This window comes from Scyliorhinus torazame, chromosome 17 (genome assembly GCF_047496885.1).
Source record: "Scyliorhinus torazame isolate Kashiwa2021f chromosome 17, sScyTor2.1, whole genome shotgun sequence".
Taxonomy (NCBI): Eukaryota; Metazoa; Chordata; class Chondrichthyes; order Carcharhiniformes; family Scyliorhinidae; genus Scyliorhinus; species Scyliorhinus torazame.
The window spans coordinates 140,092,689-140,118,779 of record NC_092723.1 but is presented as its reverse complement, the minus strand read 5'-3'; the positions used below and the strand labels follow the sequence as shown (position 1 = coordinate 140,118,779).

At 49.5% G+C, this 26,091-nt stretch overlaps 1 protein-coding gene across 3 annotated transcripts in view; it reads left to right on the top strand.

The window, feature by feature from the left end:
* The first annotated feature begins 2,447 nt into the window (after window positions 1–2,447).
* The window catches only part of LOC140394199 (epithelial sodium channel subunit beta-like), a 52,911-nt gene continuing 29,267 nt past the window's right edge, over window positions 2,448–26,091 (top strand). Inside the window, exons 1-6 of one of the 3 annotated variants that reach the window (XM_072481184.1) lie at window positions 2,448–2,560; window positions 3,143–3,444; window positions 16,947–17,267; window positions 19,062–19,335; window positions 19,565–19,755; window positions 23,010–23,113. In XM_072481184.1, the coding sequence (XP_072337285.1) occupies window positions 16,948–17,267; window positions 19,062–19,335; window positions 19,565–19,755; window positions 23,010–23,113 (889 nt within the window). In that variant the 5' untranslated portion in view covers window positions 2,448–2,560; window positions 3,143–3,444; window position 16,947. Of the gene's footprint in view, window positions 2,561–3,142; window positions 3,460–16,943; window positions 17,268–19,061; window positions 19,336–19,564; window positions 19,756–23,009; window positions 23,114–26,091 lie in introns of all 3 variants that reach the window. The other 2 variants (XM_072481185.1, XM_072481186.1) reach the window with 2 other exon arrangements.

Genomic DNA, 26,091 nt, shown 5'->3' with positions numbered 1-26,091 from the left:
TGGATATCTGTGATTGTGTGTGTGTGTATATATATACGTGATTGTGTGTGTGTGTATATGTGTGATTGTGTGTGTGTATATGTGATTGTGTGTGTATATATGTGATTGTGTGTGCATATATATGTAATTGTCTGTGTGTGTGTGCATATATGTGATTATGTGTGTGTGGATGTGATTGTGTGTGTGTATATATATGTGATTGTGTGTGTATATATGTGTTTGTGTGTGTATATATATGTGATTGTGTGTGTGTGTGTGTATATATGTGTTTGTGTGTGTGATTGTGTTTGTGTGTGTATGTGGTTGTATGTGTGTATATATGTGATTGTGTGTGTGTGGATATCTGTGATTGTGTGTGTGTGTATATATATACGTGATTGTGTGTGTGTGTATATGTGTGATTGTGTGTGTGTGTATATGTGATTGTGTGTGTATATATGTGATTGTGTGTGCATATATATGTAATTGTCTGTGTTTGTGTGCATATATGTGATTATGTGTGTGTGTATGTCAGTGTGTGTGTGTATATATATGTGATTGTGTGTGTGTAATTGTGTTTGTGTGTGTGTGTATGTGATTGTATGTGTGTATATATGTGATTGTGTGTGTGTGTATATGTGTGATTGTGTGTGTGTGTATATATGTGATTGTGTGTGTGGATATCTGTGATTGTGTGTGTGTATATATATGTGGTTGTGTGTGTGTGTATAGTGTGATTGTGTGTGTGTGTATAGTGTGATTGTGTGTGTGTGTGTGTGTGTATATGTGATTGTGTGTATATATGTGTTTGTGTGCGTGTGTATATATATATATGATTGTGTGTGTGTGTATGTGTGTGTGTGTACATATGTGATTGTCTGTGTATGTGATGTTGTGTGTGTATATATGTGATTGTGTGTATGTGTATATGAATGTGTGTCCGTGATTGTGTGTATATATGTGATTGTGTGTGTGTGTGTATGTGATTGTGTATATATGTGATTGTCTGTGTATGTGATTTTGTGTGTGCGTAAATGTGATTTTGTGTATGTTGTAGCTAGTTAAAATGGCTAACTCCCGATTTAGAATGGCCAACCCCGATTTAAAATAGTAAATGGAAAAGGCTGATGGGAAAATCAGCCAATGGGACTAAAACAAGCAGCTGCAGGTAAAACTGTATATTCGCCTCTGGGGAGGCCAGACAGGATCGATACCTGCAGGCATCAGCACAACAAAACACCAGCCATCTGAATATTAATTAGCAATCCCCGGGAACAATGTGCAACAAATTAGACACACAAAGCCAACCCAGACTTTCTGGTGCCAGCAGGAGCCTACACAAAGAGAGGTGAACGACCACCCCAAAACCGCCCATCGATCAAGGAATCGCTCCAGCATTGGAGAATATCGAACCAAGTGATTGGGACGAAGTCCAATCACTTGGAACCAGGTACAGGGTCTGCCCCGAAAGGCGGGAAGCCCCTGGGGACTATAAGTATAGAGTCCAAGTTCAAATCGACCCTTCTTCATCCTTCCGCACCCTTCGAGACCCTCCTGCTGACCTTCTGCAACAACCACTCAAATCGTAAGTCTTACTCCAACGCTCGCTACGAGACAGGCGCTCCTAGCTATCGACCTGTACCAGCTTCGAATCCCGCAGGCTCAGAACCCATACGAAAGGCCATTCGTATCCCTGACCTGGTGGGCCATTCCCAAAGTTAAGTATTGGCCTGTTAGTTGTAGGAAGTAGCTTAGAAGTAGAATTAATGTATAAGTATTGATTACTGTATATAATAAATGTGCGTTGATTTAACTCTTACTAAGCGGTGTGTTGGATTATTGATCATTACTCGGACTTGAACCACGTGGCGGTATCAGAACGATACCTGGCGACTCAAGAGCAAAGGTGATAGAACAGAGCAATTAAACTAAGGCTAAAACGAGCAACAGTGTATGTGATTGTGTGTGTGTATATGTGATTGTGTGTGTATATATGTGATTGTGTGTGTATGTGATTGTGTGTGTATATATGTGATTGTGTGTGTGTATATGTGATTGTGTGTGTGTGTGTATGTGATTGTGTGTGTGTATATGTGATTGTGTGTGTGTATATGTGATTGTGTGTGTGTATATATGTGATTGCGTGTGTGTGTATGTGATTGTGTGTGTGTATATGTGATTGTGTGTGTATGTGATTGTGTGTGTGTGTGTGATTGTGTGTGTATGTGATTGTGTGTGTGTGTGTGTGTGATTGTGTGTGTGTATGTGATTGTGTGTGTGTATATGTGATTGTGTGTGTGTGTATGTGATTGTGTGTGTGTGTATATATGTGATTGTGTGTGTGTGTGTGTGTATATGTGATTGTGTGTGTGTGTATATGTGATTGCGTGTGTGTGTATATGTGATTGTGTATGTGTGTGTGTGATTGTGTGTGTGATAAGGCGCTGGCCCGGCTGTTTGATCTGGACGACTTGCTGACAATGTCAGTTTAATGAGCCAGATTTGGTTGGAGTTGTTCAGTTTGAGGCTGAGTGCCGGCCTCGATCCTCTGTTCGCTCCACACACTCGAGCAGACCAGAAGGTAAGACTGACCTCTCTCCGCCTCTCCTATGTTCTGTCTCTCTGCTGAGTGCGAATTACTGTCAGTCTCTGTCCCAGACTAAAGTTGTGTCTTATCTGGGACCTGCTTATTTTTGTCTTGTATTTTGGGGTAAAGTTCTGAGGCAACTCTCTGAATAATGAATAGTATTTACCGAAGAGCTTTTCCATGTTTCTGGCGGTGACTTCTTAATTAAAGCTGGTCCATTCTCGATAAAACACAGAGATGTCTTTAATTGGAATCCAGCAAAACTTTCAGATCCAAATTCTAGAAAATGGACCGTGATTAATATTTGGTACAGAAACTACCTGGACAAACTTCTGTCAATATCCAAAAAACACACAATAGCTGCTAATAGTGTCACCGCTACTGGTTTTCTAAACACTGCGTAATTTGCATGATTAATTAACTTTTTCACAAAAATTTTAAATATATAGCTGCTCAGATTTGAAGTTTAAAAAATGTAATTATATCGGGTGAATGTCTTTACATATTAGATGGATTTTATGTTCGATATTTATAATATTCTTAAAATATTAAACACTCAGTTTTTACTCTGACCAGGTGAATCAGTTACTGGATGTGTGTGTCTTTCGGCCGGATTCCTGTGTGGACTATCCAGGGACTCCCCCTCAGCCTCAGCCAGGGTTAGCGCCCCTACAGCGGGCACAGCTTGCTGCGAGTCCCCGGGGAGGAGGGCGATTGGCCGGAGCTCTGAGATTATCCCGAAGTGAACACACTGTCCCGCGTTTGGTTTCTGAACTAACGGGATTCAAGGAGCCGAGAGATTAATTAAGGAGCCCCAGCCGAGTTCACACTTGTACACAAATCAACCTGACAAAGCCAGACACCCATTACAACTGAAGGTAATTACATTGAAGGTAATTCCAATTTGGGTAAATACTAACAACACAGCCCTGCTGGCACTCCACATTCGGGCAAGGGATGGGGGCGAGGGGCCGAAGGGCTGGGAGAGTGGGGATGAGGTTCATAGTGAATCAATGAGAGAGGGTTGGGAATCAGTGGGAAATAAACCAATGTAAAATTACCACAGCGAGGGGCGTGTCGGAGCAATTTCCTGACAAAGAGGTTTGTTCAAAATGTTTCAGATTGATACAGGGCGATGGGCAGAGTGTGGGGCAGTGGGGTTAATTTGGGATTGATACAGGGCGATGGGCAGAGTGTGGGGCAGTGGGGTTAATTTGGGAATGATACAGGGTGATGGGCAGAGTGTGGGCCAGTGGGAATAGTTTGGGATTGACACAGGTGATGGGGAGAGTGTAGGCCAGTGGGATTAGTTTGGGATTGATACAGGTGATGTGGAGAGTGTGGGCCAGTGGGATTAGTTTGGGATTGATACAGGGTGATGGGGAGAGTGTGGGCCAGTGGGATTCGTTTGGGATTGATACAGAGTGATGGGGACAGTGTGGGGCAGTGGGATTAGTTTGGGATTGACACAGGGTGATGGGGAGAGTGTGGGGCAGTGGGATTAGTTTGGGATTGACACAGGGTGATGGGGAGAGTGTGGGCCAGTGGGATTAGTTTGGGATTGATACAGGGTGATGGGGAGAGTGTGGGGCAGTGGGATTAGTTTGGGATTGACACAGGGTGATGGGGAGAGTGTGGGCCAGTGGGATTAGTTTGGGATTGATACAGGGTGATGGGGAGAGTGTGGGCCAGTGGGATTAGTTTGGGATTGATACAGGGTGATGGGGAGAGTGTGGGCCAGTGGGATTCGTTTGGGATTGATACAGAGTGATGGGGACAGTGTGGGGCAGTGGGATTAGTTTGGGATTGACACAGGGTGATGGGGAGAGTGTGGGGCAGCGGGATTCGTTTGGGATTGACACAGTGTGATGGGGAGAGTGTAGGCCAGTGGGATTAGTTTGGGATTGATACAGGTGATGTGGAGAGTGTGGGCCAGTGGGATTAGTTTGGGATTGATACAGGGTGATGGGGAGAGTGTGGGCCAGTGGGATTCGTTTGGGATTGATACAGAGTGATGGGGACAGTGTGGGGCAGTGGGATTAGTTTGGGATTGACACAGGGTGATGGGGAGAGTGTGGGGCAGTGGGATTAGTTTGGGATTGACACAGGGTGATGGGGAGAGTGTGGGCCAGTGGGATTAGTTTGGGATTGATACAGGGCGATGGGGAGAGTGTGGGGCAGTGGGGTTAATTTGGGATTGATACAGGGCGATGGGGAGAGTGTGGGGCAGTGGGGTTAATTTGGGATTGATACAGGGCGATTGGGAGAGTGTGGGGCAGTGGTATTAGTTTGGGATTGATACAGGATGATGGGGAGAGTGTGGGGCAGTGGGGTTAATTTGGGATTGACACAGGGCGATGGGGAGAGTGTGGGGCAGTGGGGTTAATTTGGGATTGATACAGGGCGATGGGGAGAGTGTGGGGCAGTGGGATTAGTTTGGGATTGATACAGGATGATGGGGAGAGTGTGGGGCAGTGGGGTTAATTTGGGATTGACACAGGGCGATGGGGAGAGTGTGGGGCAGTGGGGTTAATTTGGGATTGACACAGGGCGATGGGGAGAGTGTGGGGCAGTGGGGTTAATTTGGGATTGATACAGGGCGATGGGGAGAGTGTAGGCCAGTGGGAATAGTTTGGGATTGATACAGGGTGATGGGGAGAGTGTGGGGCAGTGGGGTTAATTTGGGATTGATACAGGGCGATGGTGAGAGTGTGGGGCAGTGGGATTAGTTTGGGATTGATACAGGGCGATGGGGAGAGTGGGGGCCAGTGGGATTCGTTTGGGATTGACACAGGGTGATGGTGAGAGTGTGGGGCAGTGGGATTAGTTTGGGATTGATACAGGGTGATGGGGAGAGTGTGGGGCAGTGGTATTAGTTTGGGATTGACACAGGGTGATGGTGAGAGTGTGGGGCAGTGGGATTAGTTTGGGATTGATACAGGGTGATGGGGAGAGTGTGGGGCAGTGGGGTTAATTTGGGATTGATACAGGGCGATGGGGAGAGTGTGGGCCAGTGGGATTCGTTTGGGATTGATACAGGGTGATGGGGAGAATATGGGGCAGTGGGATTAGTTTGGGATTGATACAGGGCGATGGGGAGAGTTGGCCAGTGGGATTAGTTTGAGATTGATACAGGGTGATGGAGGGAATATGGGGCAGCGGGATTAGTTTGGGACTGATACAGGGTGATGGGGAGAGTGTGGGGCAGTGGTATTAGTTTGCAATTGATACAGGGTGATGGGAGAGTGTGGGCCAGTGGGATTAGTTTGGGATTGACACAGGGTGATGGGGAGAGTGTGGGGCAGTGGGATTAGTTTGGGATTGACACAGGGTGATGGGGAGAGTGTAGGCCAGTGGGTTTAGTTTGTATTGATACAGGGCGATGGTGAGAGTGTGGGGCAGTGGGATTAGTTTGGGATTGATACAGGGTGATGGGGAGAGTGTGGGCCAGTGGGATTAGTTTGGGATTGATACAGGGTGATGGGGAGAGTGTGGGCCAGTGGGATTCGTTTGGGATTGATACAGGGTGATGGGGAGAGTGTGGGCCAGTGGGATTAGTTTGGGATTGATACAGGGTGAGGGGAGAATATGGAGCAGTGGGATTAGTTTGGGATTGATACAGGGTGATGGGGAGAGTGTGGGGCAGTGGTATTAGTTTGGGATTGATACAGGGTGATGGGGAGAATATGGGACAGTGGGATTAGTTTGGGACTGATACAGGGTGATGGGGAGAGTGTGGGCCAGTGGGATTCGTTTGGGATTGACACAGGGTGATGGGGAGAGTGTAGGCCAGTGGGAATAGTTTGGGATTGATACAGGGTGATGGGGAGAGTGTGGGGCAGTGGTATTAGTTTGCGATTGATACAGGGCGATGGGGAGAGGGTGGGCCAGTGGGATTAGTTTGGGATTGATACAGGGCGATGGGGGAGAGTGTGGAACAGTGGGATTAGTTTGGGATTGACACAGGGTGATGGGGAGAGTGTGGGCCAGAGGGATTAGTTTGGGATTGATACAGGGTGAAGGGGAGAGTGTGGGCCAGTGGGATTAGTTTGGGATTGATACAGGGTGATGGGGAGAATATGGGGCAATGGGATTAGTTTGGGATTGATACAGGGTGATGGGGAGAATATGGGGCAGTGGGATTAGTTTGGGATTCATAAAGGGCGATGGGGAGAATATGGCGCAGTGGGATTAGTTTGGGATTGATACAGGGCGATGGGGGAGAGTGTGGAACAGTGGGATTAGTTTGGGATTGACACAGGGTGATGGGGAGAGTGTGGGCCAGTGGGATTAGTTTGGGATTGATACAGGGTGAAGGGGAGAGTGTGGGCCAGTGGGATTAGTTTGGGATTGATACAGGATGATGGGGAGAAGATGGGGCAGTGGGATTAGTTTGGGATTGATAAAGGGTGATGGGGAGAGTGTGGGCCAGTGGGATTAGTTTGGGATTGATACAGAGTGATGGGGAGAATATGGTGCAGTGGGATTAGTTTGGGATTGATAAAGGGTGATGGGGAGAGTGTGGGGCAGTGGGATTAGTTTGGGATTGACACAGGGTGATGGGGAGAGTGTGGGCCAGTGGGATTCGTTTGGGATTGATACAGGGTGATGGGGAGAGTGTGGGCCAGTGGGATTAGTTTGGGATTGATACAGGGCGATGGGGAGAGTGTGGGGCAGTGGGGTTAATTTGGGATTGATGCAGGGCGATGGGAAGAGTGTGGGGCAGTGGGGTTAATTTGGGATTGATACAGGGCGATTGGGAGAGTGTGGGGCAGTGGTATTAGTTTGGGATTGATACAGGGTGATGGGGAGAGTGTGGGGCAGTGGGGTTAATTTGGGATTGACACAGGGCGATGGGGAGAGTGTGGGGCAGTGGGGTTAATTTGGGATTGATACAGGGCGATGGGGAGAGTGTGGGGCAGTGGGGTTAATTTGGGATTGATACAGGGCGATGGTGAGAGTGTGGGGCAGTGGGATTAGTTTGGGATTGATACAGGGCGATGGGGAGAGTGTGGGGCAGTGGGGTTAATTTGGGATTGATACAGGGCGATGGGGAGAGTGTGGGCCAGTGGGATTCGTTTGGGATTGACACAGGGTGATGGTGAGAGTGTGGGGCAGTGGGATTAGTTTGGGATTGATACAGGGTGATGGGGAGAGTGTGGGGCAGTGGTATTAGTTTGGGATTGACACAGGGTGATGGTGAGAGTGTGGGGCAGTGGGATTAGTTTGGGATTGATACAGGGTGATGGGGAGAGTGTGGGGCAGTGGGGTTAATTTGGGATTGATACAGGGCGATGGGGAGAGTGTGGGCCAGTGGGATTCGTTTGGGATTGATACAGGGTGATGGGGAGAATATGGGGCAGTGGGATTAATTTGGGATTGATACAGGGCGATGGGGAGAGTGGGCCAGTGGGATTAGTTTGAGATTGATACAGGGTGATGGGGAGAATATGGGGCAGCGGGATTAGTTTGGGACTGATACAGGGTGATGGGGAGAGTGTGGGGCAGTGGTATTAGTTTGCGATTGATACAGGGTGATGGGGAGAGTGTGGGCCAGTGGGATTAGTTTGGGATTGACACAGGGTGATGGGGAGAGTGTGGGGCAGTGGGATTAGTTTGGGATTGACACAGGGTGATGGGGAGAGTGTAGGCCAGTGGTATTAGTTTGTGATTGATACAGGGTGATGGGGAGAGTTTGGGCCAGTGGGATTCATTTGGGATTGATACAGGGTGGTGGGGAGAATGTGGGCCAGTGGGATTCGTTTGGGATTGATACAGGGTGATGGGGAGAGTGTGGGCCAGTGGGATTAGTTTGGGATTGATACAGGGTGATGGGGAGAGTGTGGGCCAGTGGGATTCGTTTGGGATTGATACAGGGTGATGGGGAGAGTGTGGGCCAGTGGGATTAGTAAGGGATTGATACAGGGTGATGGGGAGAATATGGGGCAGTGGGATTAGTTTGGGACTGATACAGAGTGATGGGGAGAGTGTGGGCCAGTGGGATTTGTTTGGGATTGACACAGGGTGATGGGGAGAGTGTGGTGCAGTGGGATTAATTTGGGATTGATACAGGGTGATGGGGAGAGTGTGGGGCAGTGGTATTAGTTTGGGATTGACACAGGGTGATGGGGAGAGTGTAGGCCAATGGGAATAGTTTGGGATTGATACAGGTGATGGGGAGAGTGTGGGCCAATAGGATTCGTTTGAGATTGACACAGGGTGATGGAGAGAGTGTAGGCCAGTGGGAATAGTTTGGGATTGATACAGGGTGATGGGGAGAGTGTGGGGCAGTGGTATTAGTTTGGGATTGATACAGGGTGATGGGGAGAGTGTGGGGCTGTGGGATTAGTTTGGGATTGATACAGGGCGATGGGGACAGTGTGGGCCAGTGGGATTAGTTTGGGATTGATACAGGGTGATGGGGAGAGTGTGGGGCAGTGGTATTAGTTTGCGATTGATACAGGGCGATGGGGAGAGTGTGGGCCAGTGGGATTAGTTTGGGATTGATACAGGGCGATGGGGGAGAGTGTGGAACAGTGGGATTAGTTTGGGATTGACACAGGGTGATGGGGAGAGTGTGGGCCAGTGGGATTAGTTTGGGATTGATACAGGGTGAAGGGGAGAGTGTGGGCCAGTGGGATTAGTTTGGGATTGATACAGGGTGATGGGGAGAATATGGGGCAGTGGGATTAGTTTGGGATTGATACAGGGTGATGGGGAGAATATGGGGCAGTGGGATTAGTTTGGGATTCATAAAGGGCGATGGGGAGAATATGGCGCAGTGGGATTAGTTTGAGATTGATACAGGGCGATGGGGGAGAGTGTGGAACAGTGGGATTAGTTTGGGATTGACACAGGGTGATGGGGAGAGTGTGGGCCAGTGGGATTAGTTTGGGATTGATACAGGGTGAAGGGGAGAGTGTGGGCCAGTGGGATTAGTTTGGGATTGATACAGGATGATGGGGAGAAGATGGGGCAGTGGGATTAGTTTGGGATTGATAAGGGGTGATGGGGAGAGTGTGGGCCAGTGGGATTAGTTTGGGATTGATACAGAGTGATGGGGAGAATATGGTGCAGTGGGATTAGTTTGGGATTGATAAAGGGTGATGGGGAGAGTGTGGGCCAGTGGGATTAGTTTGGGATTGATACAGGGCGGTAAGGAGAGTGTGGGGCAGTGGGATTAGTTTGGGATTGATACAGGGTGATGGGGAGAATATGGGGCAGTGGGATTAGTTTGGGATTGATAAAGGGTGATGGGGAGTGTGTGGGCCAGTGGGATTTGTTTGGGATTGATACAGGGCGATGGGAAGAGTGTGGGCCAGTGGAGTTAGTTTGGGATTGATACAGGGAGTTGGGGAGAGTTTGGGCCAGTGGGATTAGTTTGGGATTGATACAGGGTGATGGGAAGAATGTGGGATAGTGGGATTAGTTTGGGATTGATATAGGGCGATGGGGACAGTGTGGGGCAGTGGGATTAGTTTGGGATTGATACAGGGTGATGGGGAGAATATGGCGCAGTGGGATTAGTTTGGGATTGATACAGGGCGATGGGGACAGTGTGGGGCAGTGGGATGAGTTTGGGATTGATACAGGGCGATGGGGAGAGTGTGGGCCAGTGGGATTAGTTTGGGATTGATACAGGGCGATGTGGGAGAGTGTGGAACAGTGGGATTAGTTTGGGATTGATACAGGGCAATGGGCAGTGTGGGGCAGTGGGATTAGTTTGGGATTGATACAGGGCGATGGGGATAGTGTGGGGCAGTGGGATTAGTTTGGGATTGATACAGGGTAATGGGGAGAGTGTGGGGCAGTGGGATTAGTTTGCGATTGATACAGGGTGATGGGGAGAATATGGGGCAGTGGGATTAGTTTGGGATGGATAAAGAGTGATGGGGAGGATGTGGGCCAGTGGGATTAGTTTGGGATTGATACAGGGCGATGGGAAGAGTGGGCCAGTGGGATTAGTTTGGGATTGATACAGGGTGATGGGGAGAGTTTGGGCCAGTGGATTAGTTTGGGATTGATACAGGGTGATGGGAAGAGTGTGGGCCAGTGGGATTAGTTTGGGATTGATACAGGGCGATGGGGAAAGTGTGGAACAGCAGGATTAGTTTGGGATTGATACGGGGCGATGGGGAGAGTGTGGAGCAGAGGGATTAGTTTGGGATTGATAAAGGGCGATGGGGACAGTGTGGGGCAGTGGGATGAGTTTGGAATTGATACAGGGCGACGGGTAGTGTGGGGCAGTGGTATTAGTTTGGGATTGATACAGGGCGATGGGCAGTGGGATTAGGTTGGGATTGATACAGGGTGATGGGAAGAGGGTGGGCCAGTGGGATTAGTTTGGGATTGATACAGGGCGATGGGGAAAGTGTGGAACAGCAGGATTAGTTTGGGATTGATACGGGGCGATGGGGAGAGTGTGGAGCAGTGGGATTAGTTTGGGATTGATACAGGGCGAAGGGGACAGTGTGGGGCAGTGGGATGAGTTTGGAATTGATACAGGGCGACGGGTAGTGTGGGGCAGTGGGATTAGTTTGGGATTGATACAGGGCGATGGGCAGTGGGATTAGTTTGGGATTGATACAGGGTGATGGGGACAGTGTGGGCTGGTGGGATTAGTGTGGGATTGATACAGGGTGATGGGGAGAGTGTGGGCCAGTGGGATTAGTTTGGGATTGATACAGGTTGATGGGGAGAGTGTGGGCCAGTGGGATTAGTTTGGGATTGATACAGGGTGATGGGGAGAGTGTGGGCCAGTGGGATTAGTTTGGGATTGATAAAGGGTGATGGGGAGAGTGTGGGCCAGTGGGATTAGTTTGGGATTGATACAGGGCGATGGGGATAGTGTGGAACAGTGGGATTAGTTTGGGATTTATATAGGGCGATGGGGTGAGTGTGGAACAGTGGGATTAGTTTGGGATTGATACAGGGCGATGGGGATAGTGTGGGGCAGTGGGATTAGTTTGGGATTGATACAGGGCGATGTGGAGAGTGTGGGGCAGTGGGATTAGTTTGCGATTGATACAGGGCGATGGGGAGAGTGTGTGGGGCAGTGGGATTAGTTTGGGATTGATACAGGGCGATGGGGAGAGTGTGGGTCAGTGAGATTAGTTTAGGATTGATACAGGGCGATGGGGATAGTGTGGGGCAGTGGGATTAGTTTGGGATTGATACAGGGCGACGGGCAGTGTGGGGCAGTGGGATTAGTTTGGGATTGAGATAGGGCGACGGGCAGTGGGATTAGTTTGGGATTGATACAGGGCGATGGGGATAGTGTGGGGCAGTGGGATTAGTTTGTGATTGATACAGGGCGATGGGCAGTCTGGGGCAGTAGGATTAGTTTGGGATTGATACAGGGCGATGGGGAGAATGAGGGCCAGTGGGATAAGTTTGGGATTGATACAGGGCGATGGGGACAGTGTGGGGCAGTAGGATTAGTTTGGGATTGATACAGGGTGATGGGGATAGTGCAGGGCAGTGGGATTAGTTTGGGATTGATACAGGGCGATGGTGAGAGCGTGGGGCAGTGGGATTAGTTTGGGATTGATACAGGGCGGTGGGGAGAGTGTGGGCCAGTGGGATTAGTTTGGGATTTATACAGGGCGATGGGGACAGTGTGGGACAGTGGGATTAGCTTGGGATTGATACAGGGTGATGGGGATAGTGTGGGGCAGTGGGATTAGTTTGGGATTGATACAGGGCGATGGGGACAGTGTGGGGCAGTGGGATTAGTTTAGGATTGATACAGGGCGACGGGCAGACTGGGGCAGTGGGATTAGTTTGGGATTGATACAGGGCGATGGGGAGAGTGTGGGCCAGTGGGATTAGTTTGGGATTGATACAGGGCGATGGGGACAGTGTGGGGCAGTGGGATTAGTTTGGGATGGATACAGGGTGATGGGGATAATGTGGGGCAGTGGGATTAGTTTGGGATTGATACAGGGCGATGGGGATAGTGTGGGGCAGTGGGATTTGTTTGGGATTGATACAGGTCGATGGGGGAGAGTGTGGGGCAGTGGGATTAGTTTGGGATTGAGACAGGGAGAAGGGCAGAGCGTGGGCCAGTGGGATTAGTTTGGGATTGATAGAGGGCGATGGTGAGAGAGTGGGGCAGTGGGATTAGTTTGGGATTGATACAGGGCGATGGGGAGAGTGTGGGTCAGTGGGATTAGTTTGGGATTGACACAGGGCAGTGGTGAGAGTGTGTGGCAGTGGGATCAGTTTGGGATTGAAACAGGGCGATGGGCAGTGTGGGGCAGTGGGATTAGTTTAGAATTGATACAGGGCGATGGGGACAGTGTGGGGCAGTGAGATTAGTTTGGGATTGATACAGGGCGATGGTGAGAGTGTGGGGCAGTGGGATTAGTTTGGGATTGATACAGGGCGATGGTGAGAGTGTGGGGCAGTGGGATTAGTTTGGGATTGATACAGGGCGATGGGGAGCGTGTGGGGCAGTGGGAATAGTATGGGATTGATACAGGGTGATGGTGAGAGTGTGGGTCAGTGGGATTAGTTTGGGATTGATACAGGGCGATGGGGATAGTGTGGGGCAGTGGGATTAGTTTGGGATTGATACAGGGCGATGGGGACAGTGTGGGGCAGTGGGATTAGTTTGGGATTGATACAGGGCGATAGGGACAGTGTGGGGCAGTGGGTTTAGTTTGGGATTGATACAGGGCGATGGGGAGAGTGTGGGGCAGTGGGATTAGTTTGGGATTGATACAGGGCGATGGGGAGAGCGTGGGGCAGTGGGATTAGTTTGGGGTTGATACAGGGCGACGGGCAGTGGGATTAGTTTGGGATTGACACAGGGTGATGGGGAGAATATGGGGCAGTGGGATTAGTTTGGGATTGATACAGGGCGATGCGGATAGTGTGGGGCAGTGGGATTAGTTTGGGATTGATACAGGGCGACGGGCAGTGTGGGGCACTGGGATTAGTTTGGGATTGATACAGGGCGATGGGAACATTGTGGGTCAGTGGGATTAGTTTGGGATTGATATAGGGCGATGCGGACAGTGTGAGGCAGTGGGATTAGTTTGGGATTTAAACAGGGTGATGGGGAGAGTGTGGGGCAGTTGGATTAGTTTGGGATTGATACAGGGCGATGGGCAGAGTGTGTGGGGCAGTGGGATTAGTATGGGGTTGATACAAGGCGACGGGCAGTCTGGGGCAGTGGGATTAGTTTGGGATTGATACAGGGCGGTGGGGAGAGTGTGTGGGGCAGTGGGATTAGTTTGGGATTGATACAGGGCGATGGGCAGTGTGGGGCAGTGAGATTAGTTTGGGATTGATACAGGGTGATGGGGAGAGTGTGGGGCTGTGGGATTAGTTTTGGATTGATACAGGGCGATGGGGAGAGTGTGGGGCTGTGGGATTAGTTTTGGATTGATACAGGGCGATGGGGAGAGTGTGGGGCTGTGGGATTAGTTTGGGATTGATACAGGGCGATGGGGACAGTGTGGGGCAGTGGGATTAGTATGGGATTGATACAGGGTGATGGGGAGAGATTGGGGCAGTGGGATTAGTTTGGGATTGATACAGGGCGATGGGGAAAGTGTGGGGCGGTGGGATTAGTTTGGGATTGACACAGGGTGATGGGGAGTGTGTGGGGCAGTGGGATTAGTTTGGGATTGATACAGGGTGATCGGGAGAGTGTGGGGCAGTGGGTTTAGTTTGGGATTGATACAGGGCGATGGGGACAGTGTGGGGCAGTGGGATTAGTTTGGGATTGATACAGGGCGGTGGGGAGAGTGTGTGGGGCAGTGGGATTAGTTTGGGATTGATACAGGGCGATGGTGAGAGTGTGGGGCAGTTGGATTAGTTTGGGATTGATACAGGGTGATGGGGAGAGTGTGGGGCAGTTGGATTAGTATGGGATTGATACAGGGCGATGGGCAGAGTGTGTGGGGCAGTGGGATTAGTTTGAGATTGATACAGGGTGATGGGGACAGTGTGGGTCAGTGGGTTTAGTTTGGGATTGATACAGGGCGATGGTGAGAGTGTGGGGCAGTGGGATTAGTTTGAGATTGATACAGGGCGATGGGGACAGTGTGGGTCAGTGGGATTAGTTTGGGATTGATACAGGGCGATGGGGAGAGTGTGGGTCAGTGGGATTAGTTTGGGATTGACACAGGGCAGTGGTGAGAGTGTGTGGCAGTGGGATCAGTTTGGGATTGAAACAGGGCGATGGGCAGTGTGGGGCAGTGGGATTAGTTTAGAATTGATACAGGGCGATGGGGACAGTGTGGGGCAGTGAGATTAGTTTGGGATTGATACAGGGCGATGGTGAGAGTGTGGGGCAGTGGGATTAGTTTGGGATTGATACAGGGCGATGGTGAGAGTGTGGGGCAGTGGGATTCGTTTGGGATTGATACAGGGCGATGGGGAGCGTGTGGGGCAGTGGGAATAGTATGGGATTGATACAGGGTGATGGTGAGAGTGTGGGTCAGTGGGATTAGTTTGGGATTGATACAGGGCGATGGGGATAGTGTGGGGCAGTGGGATTAGTTTGGGATTGATACAGGGCGATGGGGACAGTGTGGGGCAGTGGGATTAGTTTGGGATTGATACAGGGCGATAGGGACAGTGTGGGGCAGTGGGTTTAGTTTGGGATTGATACAGGGCGATGGGGAGAGTGTGGGGCAGTGGGATTAGTTTGGGATTGATACAGGGCGATGGGGAGAGCGTGGGGCAGTGGGATTAGTTTGGGGTTGATACAGGGCGACGGGCAGTGGGATTAGTTTGGGATTGACACAGGGTGATGGGGAGAATATGGGGCAGTGGGATTAGTTTGGGATTGATACAGGGCGATGCGGATAGTGTGGGGCAGTGGGATTAGTTTGGGATTGATACAGGGCGACGGGCAGTGTGGGGCACTGGGATTAGTTTGGGATTGATACAGGGCGATGGGGACATTGTGGGTCAGTGGGATTAGTTTGGGATTGATATAGGGCGATGCGGACAGTGTGAGGCAGTGGGATTAGTTTGGGATTTATACAGGGTGATGGGGAGAGTGTGGGGCAGTTGGATTAGTTTGGGATTGATACAGGGCGATGGGCAGAGTGTGTGGGGCAGTGGGATTAGTATGGGGTTGATACAAGGCGACGGGCAGTCTGGGGCAGTGGGATTAGTTTGGGATTGATACAGGGCGGTGGGGAGAGTGTGTGGGGCAGTGGGATTAGTTTGGGATTGATACAGGGCGATGGGCAGTGTGGGGCAGTGAGATTAGTTTGGGATTGATACAGGGCGATGGGGAGAGTGTGGGGCTGTGGGATTAGTTTTGGATTGATACAGGGCGATGGGGAGAGTGTGGGGCTGTGGGATTAGTTTGGGATTGATACAGGGCGATGGGGACAGTGTGGGGCAGTGGGATTAGTATGGGATTGATACAGGGTGATGGGAAGAGATTGGGGCAGTGGGATTAGTTTGGGATTGATACAGGGCGATGGGGAAAGTGTGGGGCGGTGGGATTAGTTTGGGATTGACACAGGGTGATGGGGAGTGTGTGGGGCAGTGGGATTAGTTTGGGATTGATACAGGGTGATCGGGAGAGTGTGGGGCAGTGGGTTTAGTTTGGGATTGATACAGGGCGATGGGGACAGTGTGGGGCAGTGGGATTAGTTTGGGATTGATACAGGGCGGTGGGGAGAGTGTGTGGGGCAGTGGGATTAGTTTGGGATTGATACAGGGCGATGGTGAGAGTGTGGGGCAGTTGGATTAGTATGGGATTGATACAGGGCGATGGGCAGAGTGTGTGGGGCAGTGGGATTAGTTTGAGATTGATACAGGGTGATGGGGACAGTGTGGGTCAGTGGGTTTAGTTTGGGATTGATACAGGGCGATGGTGAGAGTGTGGGGCAGTGGGATTAGTTTGAGATTGATACAGGGTGATGGGGACAGTGTGGGTCAGTGGGATTAGTTTGGGATTGATACAGGGCGGTGGGGAGAGTGTGTGGGGCAGTGGGATTAGTTTGGGATTGATACAGGGCGATGGTGAGAGTGTGGGGCAGTTGGATTAGTATGGGATTGATACAGGGCGATGGGCAGAGTGTGTGGGGCAGTGGGATTAGTTTGAGATTGATACAGGGTGATGGGGACAGTGTGGGTCAGTGGGATTAGTTTGGGATTGATACAGGGCGATGGGCAGAGTGTGTGGGGCAGTGGGATTAGTTTGGCAATATCAATTAGGACTATGTGCTCAAATCTTTTAAACACAATCTCTATCTTGATGGTGAGATAAGTGTGCTACGTTGAGCCACGACTGACTCATGAGGAGGTTACTGGCTGGAATGATTTCAGTGAATGTGTTTAAAGTGAAGCATTGGAACTGTGATGAAGTGCTGTCTGAGCTGACCTTTCTTTCTGTGCCCAGCAGGATGGTTTGTATGAAGTTGCGGCAGTATTTCATCCGTGCTCTGCATCGGCTACAGAAAGGCCCAGGTTACACCTACACTGAGCTCCTGGTTTGGTATTGTGAGAACACTAACACACACGGACCCAAGCGCATTGTAACTGAGGGGCCCAAGAAGCGGATGGTGTGGTTCATTCTGACTCTGATGTTCACAGGGCTGGTGTGTTGGCAGTGGGGGATCCTGATCCAGAGTTACCTGGCCTGGGAAGTCAGTATGAACCTGCGGACTGGCTTCAGGGCAATGCACTTCCCTGCTGTCACCATCTGCAACACGAATCCTTTCAGGTAAAGCTGTGCCATTGACACATTTCACTTGAGGGATTTCCCCCTGCACCCACCCCTCCCTCCCTCATGAAAGGCTCAGAAATGTAGAGCGTTTTCCTCTGACAGGGAGAGTCACCTGTCTGAAGGGGGCACAAGGAATTTCAAACAAGGCACTTTCCTAATCCTGAAAGTCTTACACAGTGCATGGCTGATTTTGTGATTGGCGCTCCCACCAGAAGTACAAGATGGGAAGGTGCTAACCAGAGCAAGGCAAACAGTTTCCAGTGCCATCTCCCACCCGGTCTTCAGAGAGCTGATTTCAGCACACTGGCAGTGATTGGCTTTGCCAAGGGCTCAGTGGCCAGGGAGGGGAATTGGGCAAGATTGCTGCTTCCTGATCATGATCCATTGACTCCCAATCTAAATGGATACCGGGTAACAACAGCATTTGGTCTTTTGGTGATCTCAAACCTGTACCCACGATCACAGTCCAAACTGGTACTTGGGGTAAATTAGTAAAATGAAAGTCAGGCCTTTTGGGAGTGAAATCAGGAGGCATTTCTTCACAATGCAATGGTAATGGAATTCAGAATTCTTGCCCCCAATGGGCTGCGGAGGCTGGAGGGCAATTGGAACTAACAAGACTGAGATGGATAGATTTTTGTTGAGTAAGAATATCAAAGATACAGCAGAGAAGGAGGCCATTCGGGCCATCGCCACTGTGAGGACTCATTGGAAGAGTTATTTCATTCGTCCCACACACCTGCTCTTTCTCCACAGCCAGAATCTTGTACTTTTTCGCAGGATTATCCAATTTCCCATTGAGAGATACCAGTGAATTTATTTCCGTCACACTTTCGGCAGTGCAGTTGCAACAACCACATCAAGAAATTCTCCTCATCTTGTCCTTTTATTTTGTTGCAAATTATCTAAAGTCTGAGTCCACTGGATACTGACATCCTGACAAGTTTCGCCTTATCTGCTCTGTCAACATCCCTCCTCAGGAGCTGAGACAGGGAAGTGGAGTTACAGTTCAGCCATCACATCATGGTATGGTGGAACAGGTCGGAGGGCTGACCAACCTCCAATAATTCTGAAGCTTTATTGCTCTTTTCCCCAGCCAGAACTAGTGCCTTCAGGAGAGAAAGAGGGAGCATTCGTGCTTCAACTGTACAAAACCCTGGTTAAACCACAACTGGACTACTGAGAGCAGTTCTGGCAACTTCACCTTAGGAAGGATATAGTGGCCTTGGAGGGGGTGCAGCGTAGACTTACTATTTCTACTGGTGGGGGTGGTGGGAGTCTAGGATTAGGCGGCATTGTCTAAAAATTAAAGCCAAACCTTTCAGGAAATTGGGACACATTTCATTTTTTTTTCCCATTAAGGGGCAATTTAGCGTGGCCAATCCACCTAACCTGCACATCTTTGGGTTGTGGGGGTGAAACCCACGCAAACACGAGGAGAATGTGCAAACTCCACACGGGCAGTGACCCAGGGCCGGGATTCGAACCCAGGTCCTCAGCGTCGTAGGCTACAGTGCTAACCACTGTGCCACGTGCCGCCCTAGGACACATTTCTACACACAAAGGGTAGCAGATGTTTGGAACTCACTTCCACAAACAGCAATTGACACTTGATCGATTGTTAATTTTAAATATTAGGTTGATAGATTTTTGCGAACCAAAGATATTAATGGATATGGAGCATTGTTGCTGTCATTGAATGGTGGAACTAGCTCGAGGGAATATGTGGCCCACTGTTCCTTTCTTGGTCTCTTGGTTCTCAATTTTCACACAGTCTGTTCTCTGCTTCAGATACACACGATCCAAGCAGTTGCTGCAGCATTTAGACGAGTTTGCCAAACTTGCATTGGAACGTATTTACATTTACAACCAGAATGGAACAATTCCAGAGGACCTCCTGCTATCACAGACAAACTGGAGCAAGGTAGCATCCCTAGTGATCATCGAGAAGAGTGACCAGGGGGAGGAGACTGTGCTCCACGTCCTGGGATCTGATCAAAGTCAAACCCACTCAGCAACATGGAACCAGCCACGGACAGGGGCCTACAAGATGGCACTGCAACTGGTGAGCATTGGTAGTGCTTGTGTATGCATGTATGCGTGTGGTTGTGTGCATACATGTTGGACTGCATTTGGGTGTGTTTTGCAGTGTTTCAAGCAGCATTGGTGTAGCCTTAATCAAGTTAATATGTACAGTGTGTGTAGTGTGAGCACACATGTAATGTTTACAGTGTAGGTACAATGAATGAATTGTGAACGTTGAGTGTGATGCCTTCTTTCTGTTTTCCTCCTAGTGCAACCAAGACAGGTCAAGCTGTATGTACAGAAACTTCAGCACGGTGCTGGAGGCGGTGAGTGAGTGGTACTCCCTCCACTACATGAACATCCTGTCCAACACGCCTCAGTCATTCCGCAGGATGATGGGCGAGCAGGGGGAGGATTTCATTCTGGCCTGTGTTTTCGGTGGGCAGCCCTGTAACCTTGAGTAAGTTTAAAAATCTAAGAATACTGTAGAAGCCAGGTATTTCAAATACAACTAGTATAGGTAAAAGATAGCTGTTTTAGTACTCATTTTTAAAAATGAGAATTTCAGCACACATAAATTCAGGACTTCAATATGATACATGAAACAGCATAAAATTCCATTATAAGATTATAGCAGCACAGTTGCAAGACAATTTGACACTGCTTGTGCTAATTGTCAAGGCCAAGGACTGAGTTCCATGGCAACTAGGTGGCAAGAGTCCAATGCAGTTTGTAAGAGCATTGAATCATATATATATATTCTCGATATGAAGTCTCAATTGTTACATTAGCCAAGCCAGCTAAAAGATGAGCAAAATATCACATTCCATAACATGTAGACATGAAACAATTAAAAAGCTGATGTTGCACATTGAAGATGGACGGCTTGCCATCAAATCAAATGTGTTTGAGTCTAACCCAAACCAATTAGGATTATATTGGGGTGTAATTAGATGACTTAAGACAGATATGAAAGTGTATAACTGAAAAGTTTCCCCCGCCATTTTAGTGTATTGTCTTTGGGGGTGTGTGTTATTGTCTTTGGGGGTTATGTCAGTCTAACAGTCTGTGTCAGTGATGTTAGTCCACTTTTGACTTTGAGTTTGAGTTTAGCTGAAGATTAGCTTTCTCTCTCTCTTCATGTTTCATTGCCAGACTTTGACCTTTTAAAAGTTACTTTCGAGCTGTCTGCCTAAGCAAAGAAAGATAATGTCTGTAATTCTCTGAAAGCTTCGAATTGTCTACGAAGTGCCTTTTAAATGACTTTCAAATTGTAATCAAGCGACTACAAATAAAACAATTCTTTTTGGCACCTGAGGCGTTTATACTGCAAATTTCTGCTGAGTTCCAGTATTCGCAAAGTGCTACTGATAACCGAATAGCAGAGATGATATAAATTCCTTCAACTATACACAGTCGAATAATACAAGGAATCGAACAACTTAACACAGTCGAATAATACAAGGAATCGAACAACTTGATATAGTCTACAAATAGTACAAATCTTACAACTTGTCGTATTGCGCCAGGACTTGATTCATCAACTAAGCTTCCCCCAAACTTGGCGTAGTTCGACAGGTTAAGATCCCATAAATTAAAGATTCCTATAAATACCCAATTTTTTTTTTCCCATTAAGGGGCAATTTAGCGTTGCCAATTGGCACCGGAGTCACCAATAATGTTGCTCTTTTTAATGAGTGGAATACTATCCCACCAATCGGCACCAATAATGTTGCCAAATTAACTAGATGTGGCAGTTATTAATGATAATATTGCTTTTCAGAGTTGCCAGGTATCAAATGGTACCACCACAAGGCTTTACCGGATATCGATCAAAGACCAAACAACCAGTTAGTCAGTTCAAGTTCAAAGATAGTTTATTTACACACAAGGATTACTTCGACATGCAACGTAAAACACTACAAGTTAAACTACACCGAACAACTACAATAACCTATACTTAACTTCAGGGCAACCGGCTCTCTGCAGATGAACAAGGCCTTTGTCCGGATCTTGTGTGGCTGGGTGGAAGAAGTGGCTTCGTTTCTGCTGGGCTCATCCGTCTGGTAGCGATCGTTGGTCTTGAACTTGTCTTTTGGTCGTAATGCTGCACTTGGGTTGGCATAGGCCGGATCCAAGAGAGACCGAGCACATGGCTGTGTCCCTTCTTATCCCTCTGGGATTTCGCGCCCTTTGGGGCGGTCCTTAGCTTTGGACCCAATAATTCGACAGGCTTTGATCACTGCCTTCGATTTTGGCCAATAAAGGGGCGGGTGCCTTGATGGCTGGGCATATCCTGAGCGGTCATTGACCTTGGCTGTTTGGGCTTTCTTAGCAAAGGGAGTGGTGCCGGTTAGTCTGCATCTGTATCGGTTACCCGAGTACAGCCCTTTTGTTCTGGGGAAATGGGCCATTAGAATGCAAACGAGCGGGGGTTTCGATCACGTCTAGCTATCTGGGTTGCAAATATACACACAAGCTCTGAGTGTGCCTGAGCCCTGGGTTGGCCATAATTCCCATGGTCCTTTGCTGGTGGCCATCTGAGATGGCTACAACCTACCCTGCACACCTTTTTGGGTTGTGGGACACGGGGAGAATGTGCAAACTCCACACGGCCAGTGACCCGGGGCTGGGATCGAACCCGGGTCCTAGGCGGCGTGAGAGAGCAGTGCCAACCGCTGCACCACCGTGCTGCCCTATAACCTTGAGTCAGTTGTTAGTTCTTCTCATGCACTGGAAGGAAGCACCATTTCAAAGGGTCTTAAGTTGCAAAACCAACCACAGGCCTAATTGTTTTACCCAACTGGGAGGAGATCATTTTCCAACCAGTTTTGCACAATCTAACTGATGGGATAAGTTGTTTCCCAAATTCCATCCACACCTCCCACCACCAGTTACACTGTGGCTGCAGCGTGTACCCTCTGCAAGATAGACTGCAGTAACTCACCAAAGCTCCTTGGGCAGCAGCTCCCAAACCACAACCTCTACCACTGAGAAGGACAAGGGCAGCAGTTGTAAGGGAACATCACCACCTGAACGTTCCCTCCAAACCACACATCATCCTGACTTGGAGCTACATTGCTGGCCCTTCACTGTCGCTGGGTCAAAATCCTGGAACCCCTTTTCTAACAGCACTGTTGGTGTACCTACACCACATGGACTGCTCACCACCACTTTCTCAAGGGCAATTAGGGTTGGATGATAAATGCTGGCCTTGCCTGTGATGTTCACATTCCAAGCACAAAAGAACAGGAATAAAGATGGGAGGTTCCCAAATCTTGGAGGAAGGATAGTTCTGCTTGGTAATGAACCCAGATTCTGCCCTGTGGGTTTCCATTCCATTAGGTACCGCTGTATGGTTAAGTCTAATACTTCACCCAAGTGCCTATAGTTGACATGTAGCACTAGTCAAAGAGCTGGAACCCGTCCCTCATGGTTTGAAATCCATAATTCAATGGGGTATAATTCTGTTGCGGCCTGAGCAGAGTGCAGAGAGGGAAGACTCCCCTCTGATTTAATCTCTTTAATTTTAGGGTATTCTGATGGTCCCACTGTCCTTTCAGACAACACAATGCAGACCAGAATGATATCTGGCATCTGCCTACTCATTGAGCCAATTGGGTAATAAACAGCGTTGTCCAAAAACTATTAAGCGCAGCAAGTGTCAAGAATTCTCAAAGAGGATGAGGATAAAATGCCTCTCTTGTCTTTCAGGAACTTCACACAGTTGATGCATCCAACCTATGGAAACTGTTACATCTTCAACTGGGGCTCTGAGACAGAGGCGCTGGTGACATCCAATCCTGGGGCAGGGTTTGGTACAGCTTGCTTTATATTCTATGCGCTAGTTAGCTATAGTTTCTTGAAACCCAAGTTTCACTTTAGTTGTATGAATGGAATGATCCCATAATTCATGGTTTTTCAAAGTCTGGGTCACAACCCGTGGGTGGGTCTGGGGCGAGTGTCAGAAGGGTCGTGGAGCAAAGGTTTTCATATGTAACCTGTGTGGGGCCCATTTTAAATGTGAAGACGTTTTAAAAGACAATGGCAGTTATTCAAATGGTGTCATCATGGGAGAAAACAGCAATTCTTAGTGTACATCAATATCAGAAGGTCAATAAAAATAACTGGTCGGTAAGCGAGCAAATATGGAAACCTACCGATAGCACAGGCATATATGACACCAGGTCGCCTGGCAACCTCTTATAGCTCATATGACGCACTGGTTGCGAGGTTTTTGGCAGCAGCCATCCCCGAGGTGAACCACAACCATCCCCGAGGTGAACCACAACCATCCCCGAGGTGAACCACAACCATCCCCGAGGTGAACCACAACCATCCCCGAGGTGAACCACAACCATCCCCGAGGTGCGCCATGGTCAACCCCACAGTGGGAGAGGGGGGTTAGGAGAGGGCCAGAAGGAGGGCCTTGCCTCCTGGTTGCTGCAGAAAGTGATGAGATTATGGCAGAAACTTCATCCTAGAGATTTGACTAGATTGCGTTTAAAAAAAAAAAATAGATTTAGAGTGCCCAATTCATTTTTTTCTAATTAAGGGGCAATTTAGCGTGGCCAATCCACCTACCCTGCACATCTTTGGGTTGTGGGGGTGAAACCCACACAGGCACGAGGAGGATGTGCAAACTCCACATGGACAATGACCCATAGCGGGCAACGAACCTGGGACCCCGGCGCCGTGAGGCAGCAGTGCTAACCACTGGGCCACCGTGCTGCCCTTAGAATTGTGCTTTTAAAAAACCATGAGCAATGTAAATGTAAATTGTAATGTGAGCAAGTTGTCTGCGTGGGTCTCACCCCCACAACCCAAGATGTGCAGGGTAAGTGGATTGCCATGCTAAATTGCCACTTAATTGGAACAAAATAATTGGGTCCGCTAAATTTATAAAAAAGGTGAGCAAGTTAATCCATCTGCCGGTCAATAAGACACTGGGCTCGAGTCAGTGACTGCATTGTGCCTAGCGCGGATCCGGGCACAACGGGTGACTCGCGCGAGAGCCTTAAATCGGGTTTTGCACCAGACCGATTGTGAGTCACCCGACTCACTGCGCCCAGCGCGATCTGGATCTCACCTTCACTGGACAAGGTCCGGATCTGCATATTTAAATCAACCATTCGGCTCATTTAAATATCCGGACTGTGTATGTACCCGGCGCCCGGAGGTCACTGGCCCTGCCTGTGACACCTCACCTGGATGCCGTTTAGCACTGGTTTCCCATGCATAACAACACCTCAGGTGGTCTCACAGATCATTAGAGACCCCCGGGTGGTCGGGCACAGGGCAGGGTGGTACCCTGGCATTCCCTCTGGCACCTGAGCACCTAGGCACTGCCAGCCTGACAGTGCTACTGGGCACCCTGGCAGTGCTAGTCTGGCATCCTGGAAGTGGCAGGGGCACTGCCAGGGGTCGGGCTGCGTGGGGGGGGGGGGGGGGGGGGGCCTGGCGCCTGCCATTGGAGGGCGATTAAGAGGAGGTTCTAGTGGCCTCGGGAAGGTTGGGGGTGTGTGAAGGGGGGTAAAAAAGCCGGGGTGGAGGGGGGGAGGCCTAAAAGGGAGGGGGGGGGGGGAGAAAGATCGAGGTTACCGTTGAGAGTGGCGCCTCGATCTGCAAGGAGATCAATTCAGCTCAGCTCACCAGCAGGAAATCGACTAAGTGTGGCCTCGGAAGGGAGAAACTCACTGAGGCCAAAAGAACCGTCAATGGGGGCTGGTTTAGCACACTGGGCTCAATCGCTGGCTTTGAAAGCAGACCAAGCAGGCCAGCAGCACGGTTCAATTCCCGTACCAGCCTCCCTGAACAGGCGCCGGAATGTGGCGACTAGGGGCTTTTCACAGTAACTTCATTTGAAGCCTCTTGTGACAATAAGCGATTTTCATTTCATTTCAAAGTGCCGGTGAATAGGGAGGTGATTCTCAGCACTGCAGCCGCTGAGAATCACCCCGCCAAACGCGCCCTAAGGCAGGCGTTAATGCAGGCTTACAATTGTTGGCAGCCCTCCGGTAGCCCTCCTGAGTAACTATTCTTCATGTGTGACCCTGGTCAATGAACTTTTATAGACAGGAGGACATCACAGGCATGTCTGATCCTGTCCTCACTCAATGCTGACATCAATCCAATGCACCAGAGGCTACTGGATAGTGATTAAGAAGAGGAAAACTCAGGATAGACTGGGTAAGCGAACGTGGCGTGGGTCCCAAAGATCAGCTGGTGTCAGTCCCGAAGGTTAGCCAGTTGGCAAAAATGGATCTTATTAATAATAATAATCTTTATTATTGTCACAAGTAGGCTTACATTAACACTGCAATGAAGTTACTGTGAAAATGGGAAAGAAGTTTGAAAAACACTGCCATAATTCACCAGTGGCAGCTCCAAGTCTTCAGTGTGCCTCATCTCACCTCGTGGGCTGCATTCTCCGATTTCAAGGCTATGTCCGGAGGAAATGTCTAGTTTTACGACCGGCGAGGGGCTAGCAGCCGTGCCACGTAAAACAAACAGCCTTCAAGAAATTAATGGCCGGAGAATTGCCGGGTCCGTGGCGCGCACGCGCATGGCGACGGCCTGCAGCGGTCGCGCCGTACAACATGGCGCCGCTCAGGGCCACCCCCCCCACCAGTCCCCCAGCCCTCGCCGAAGCCCCCCCCCCCCCCCCCGGCCACCGGCATGGCTCTTCCTCCCCGACATTGGCACCGCTGGACACAGTCCGCAGCCGCCACGCCGGGTTCAAGAAAACTGAGAGCACAAGTGAGCCGTGCCACCGGGAACTCGGCCCATCGGGGGC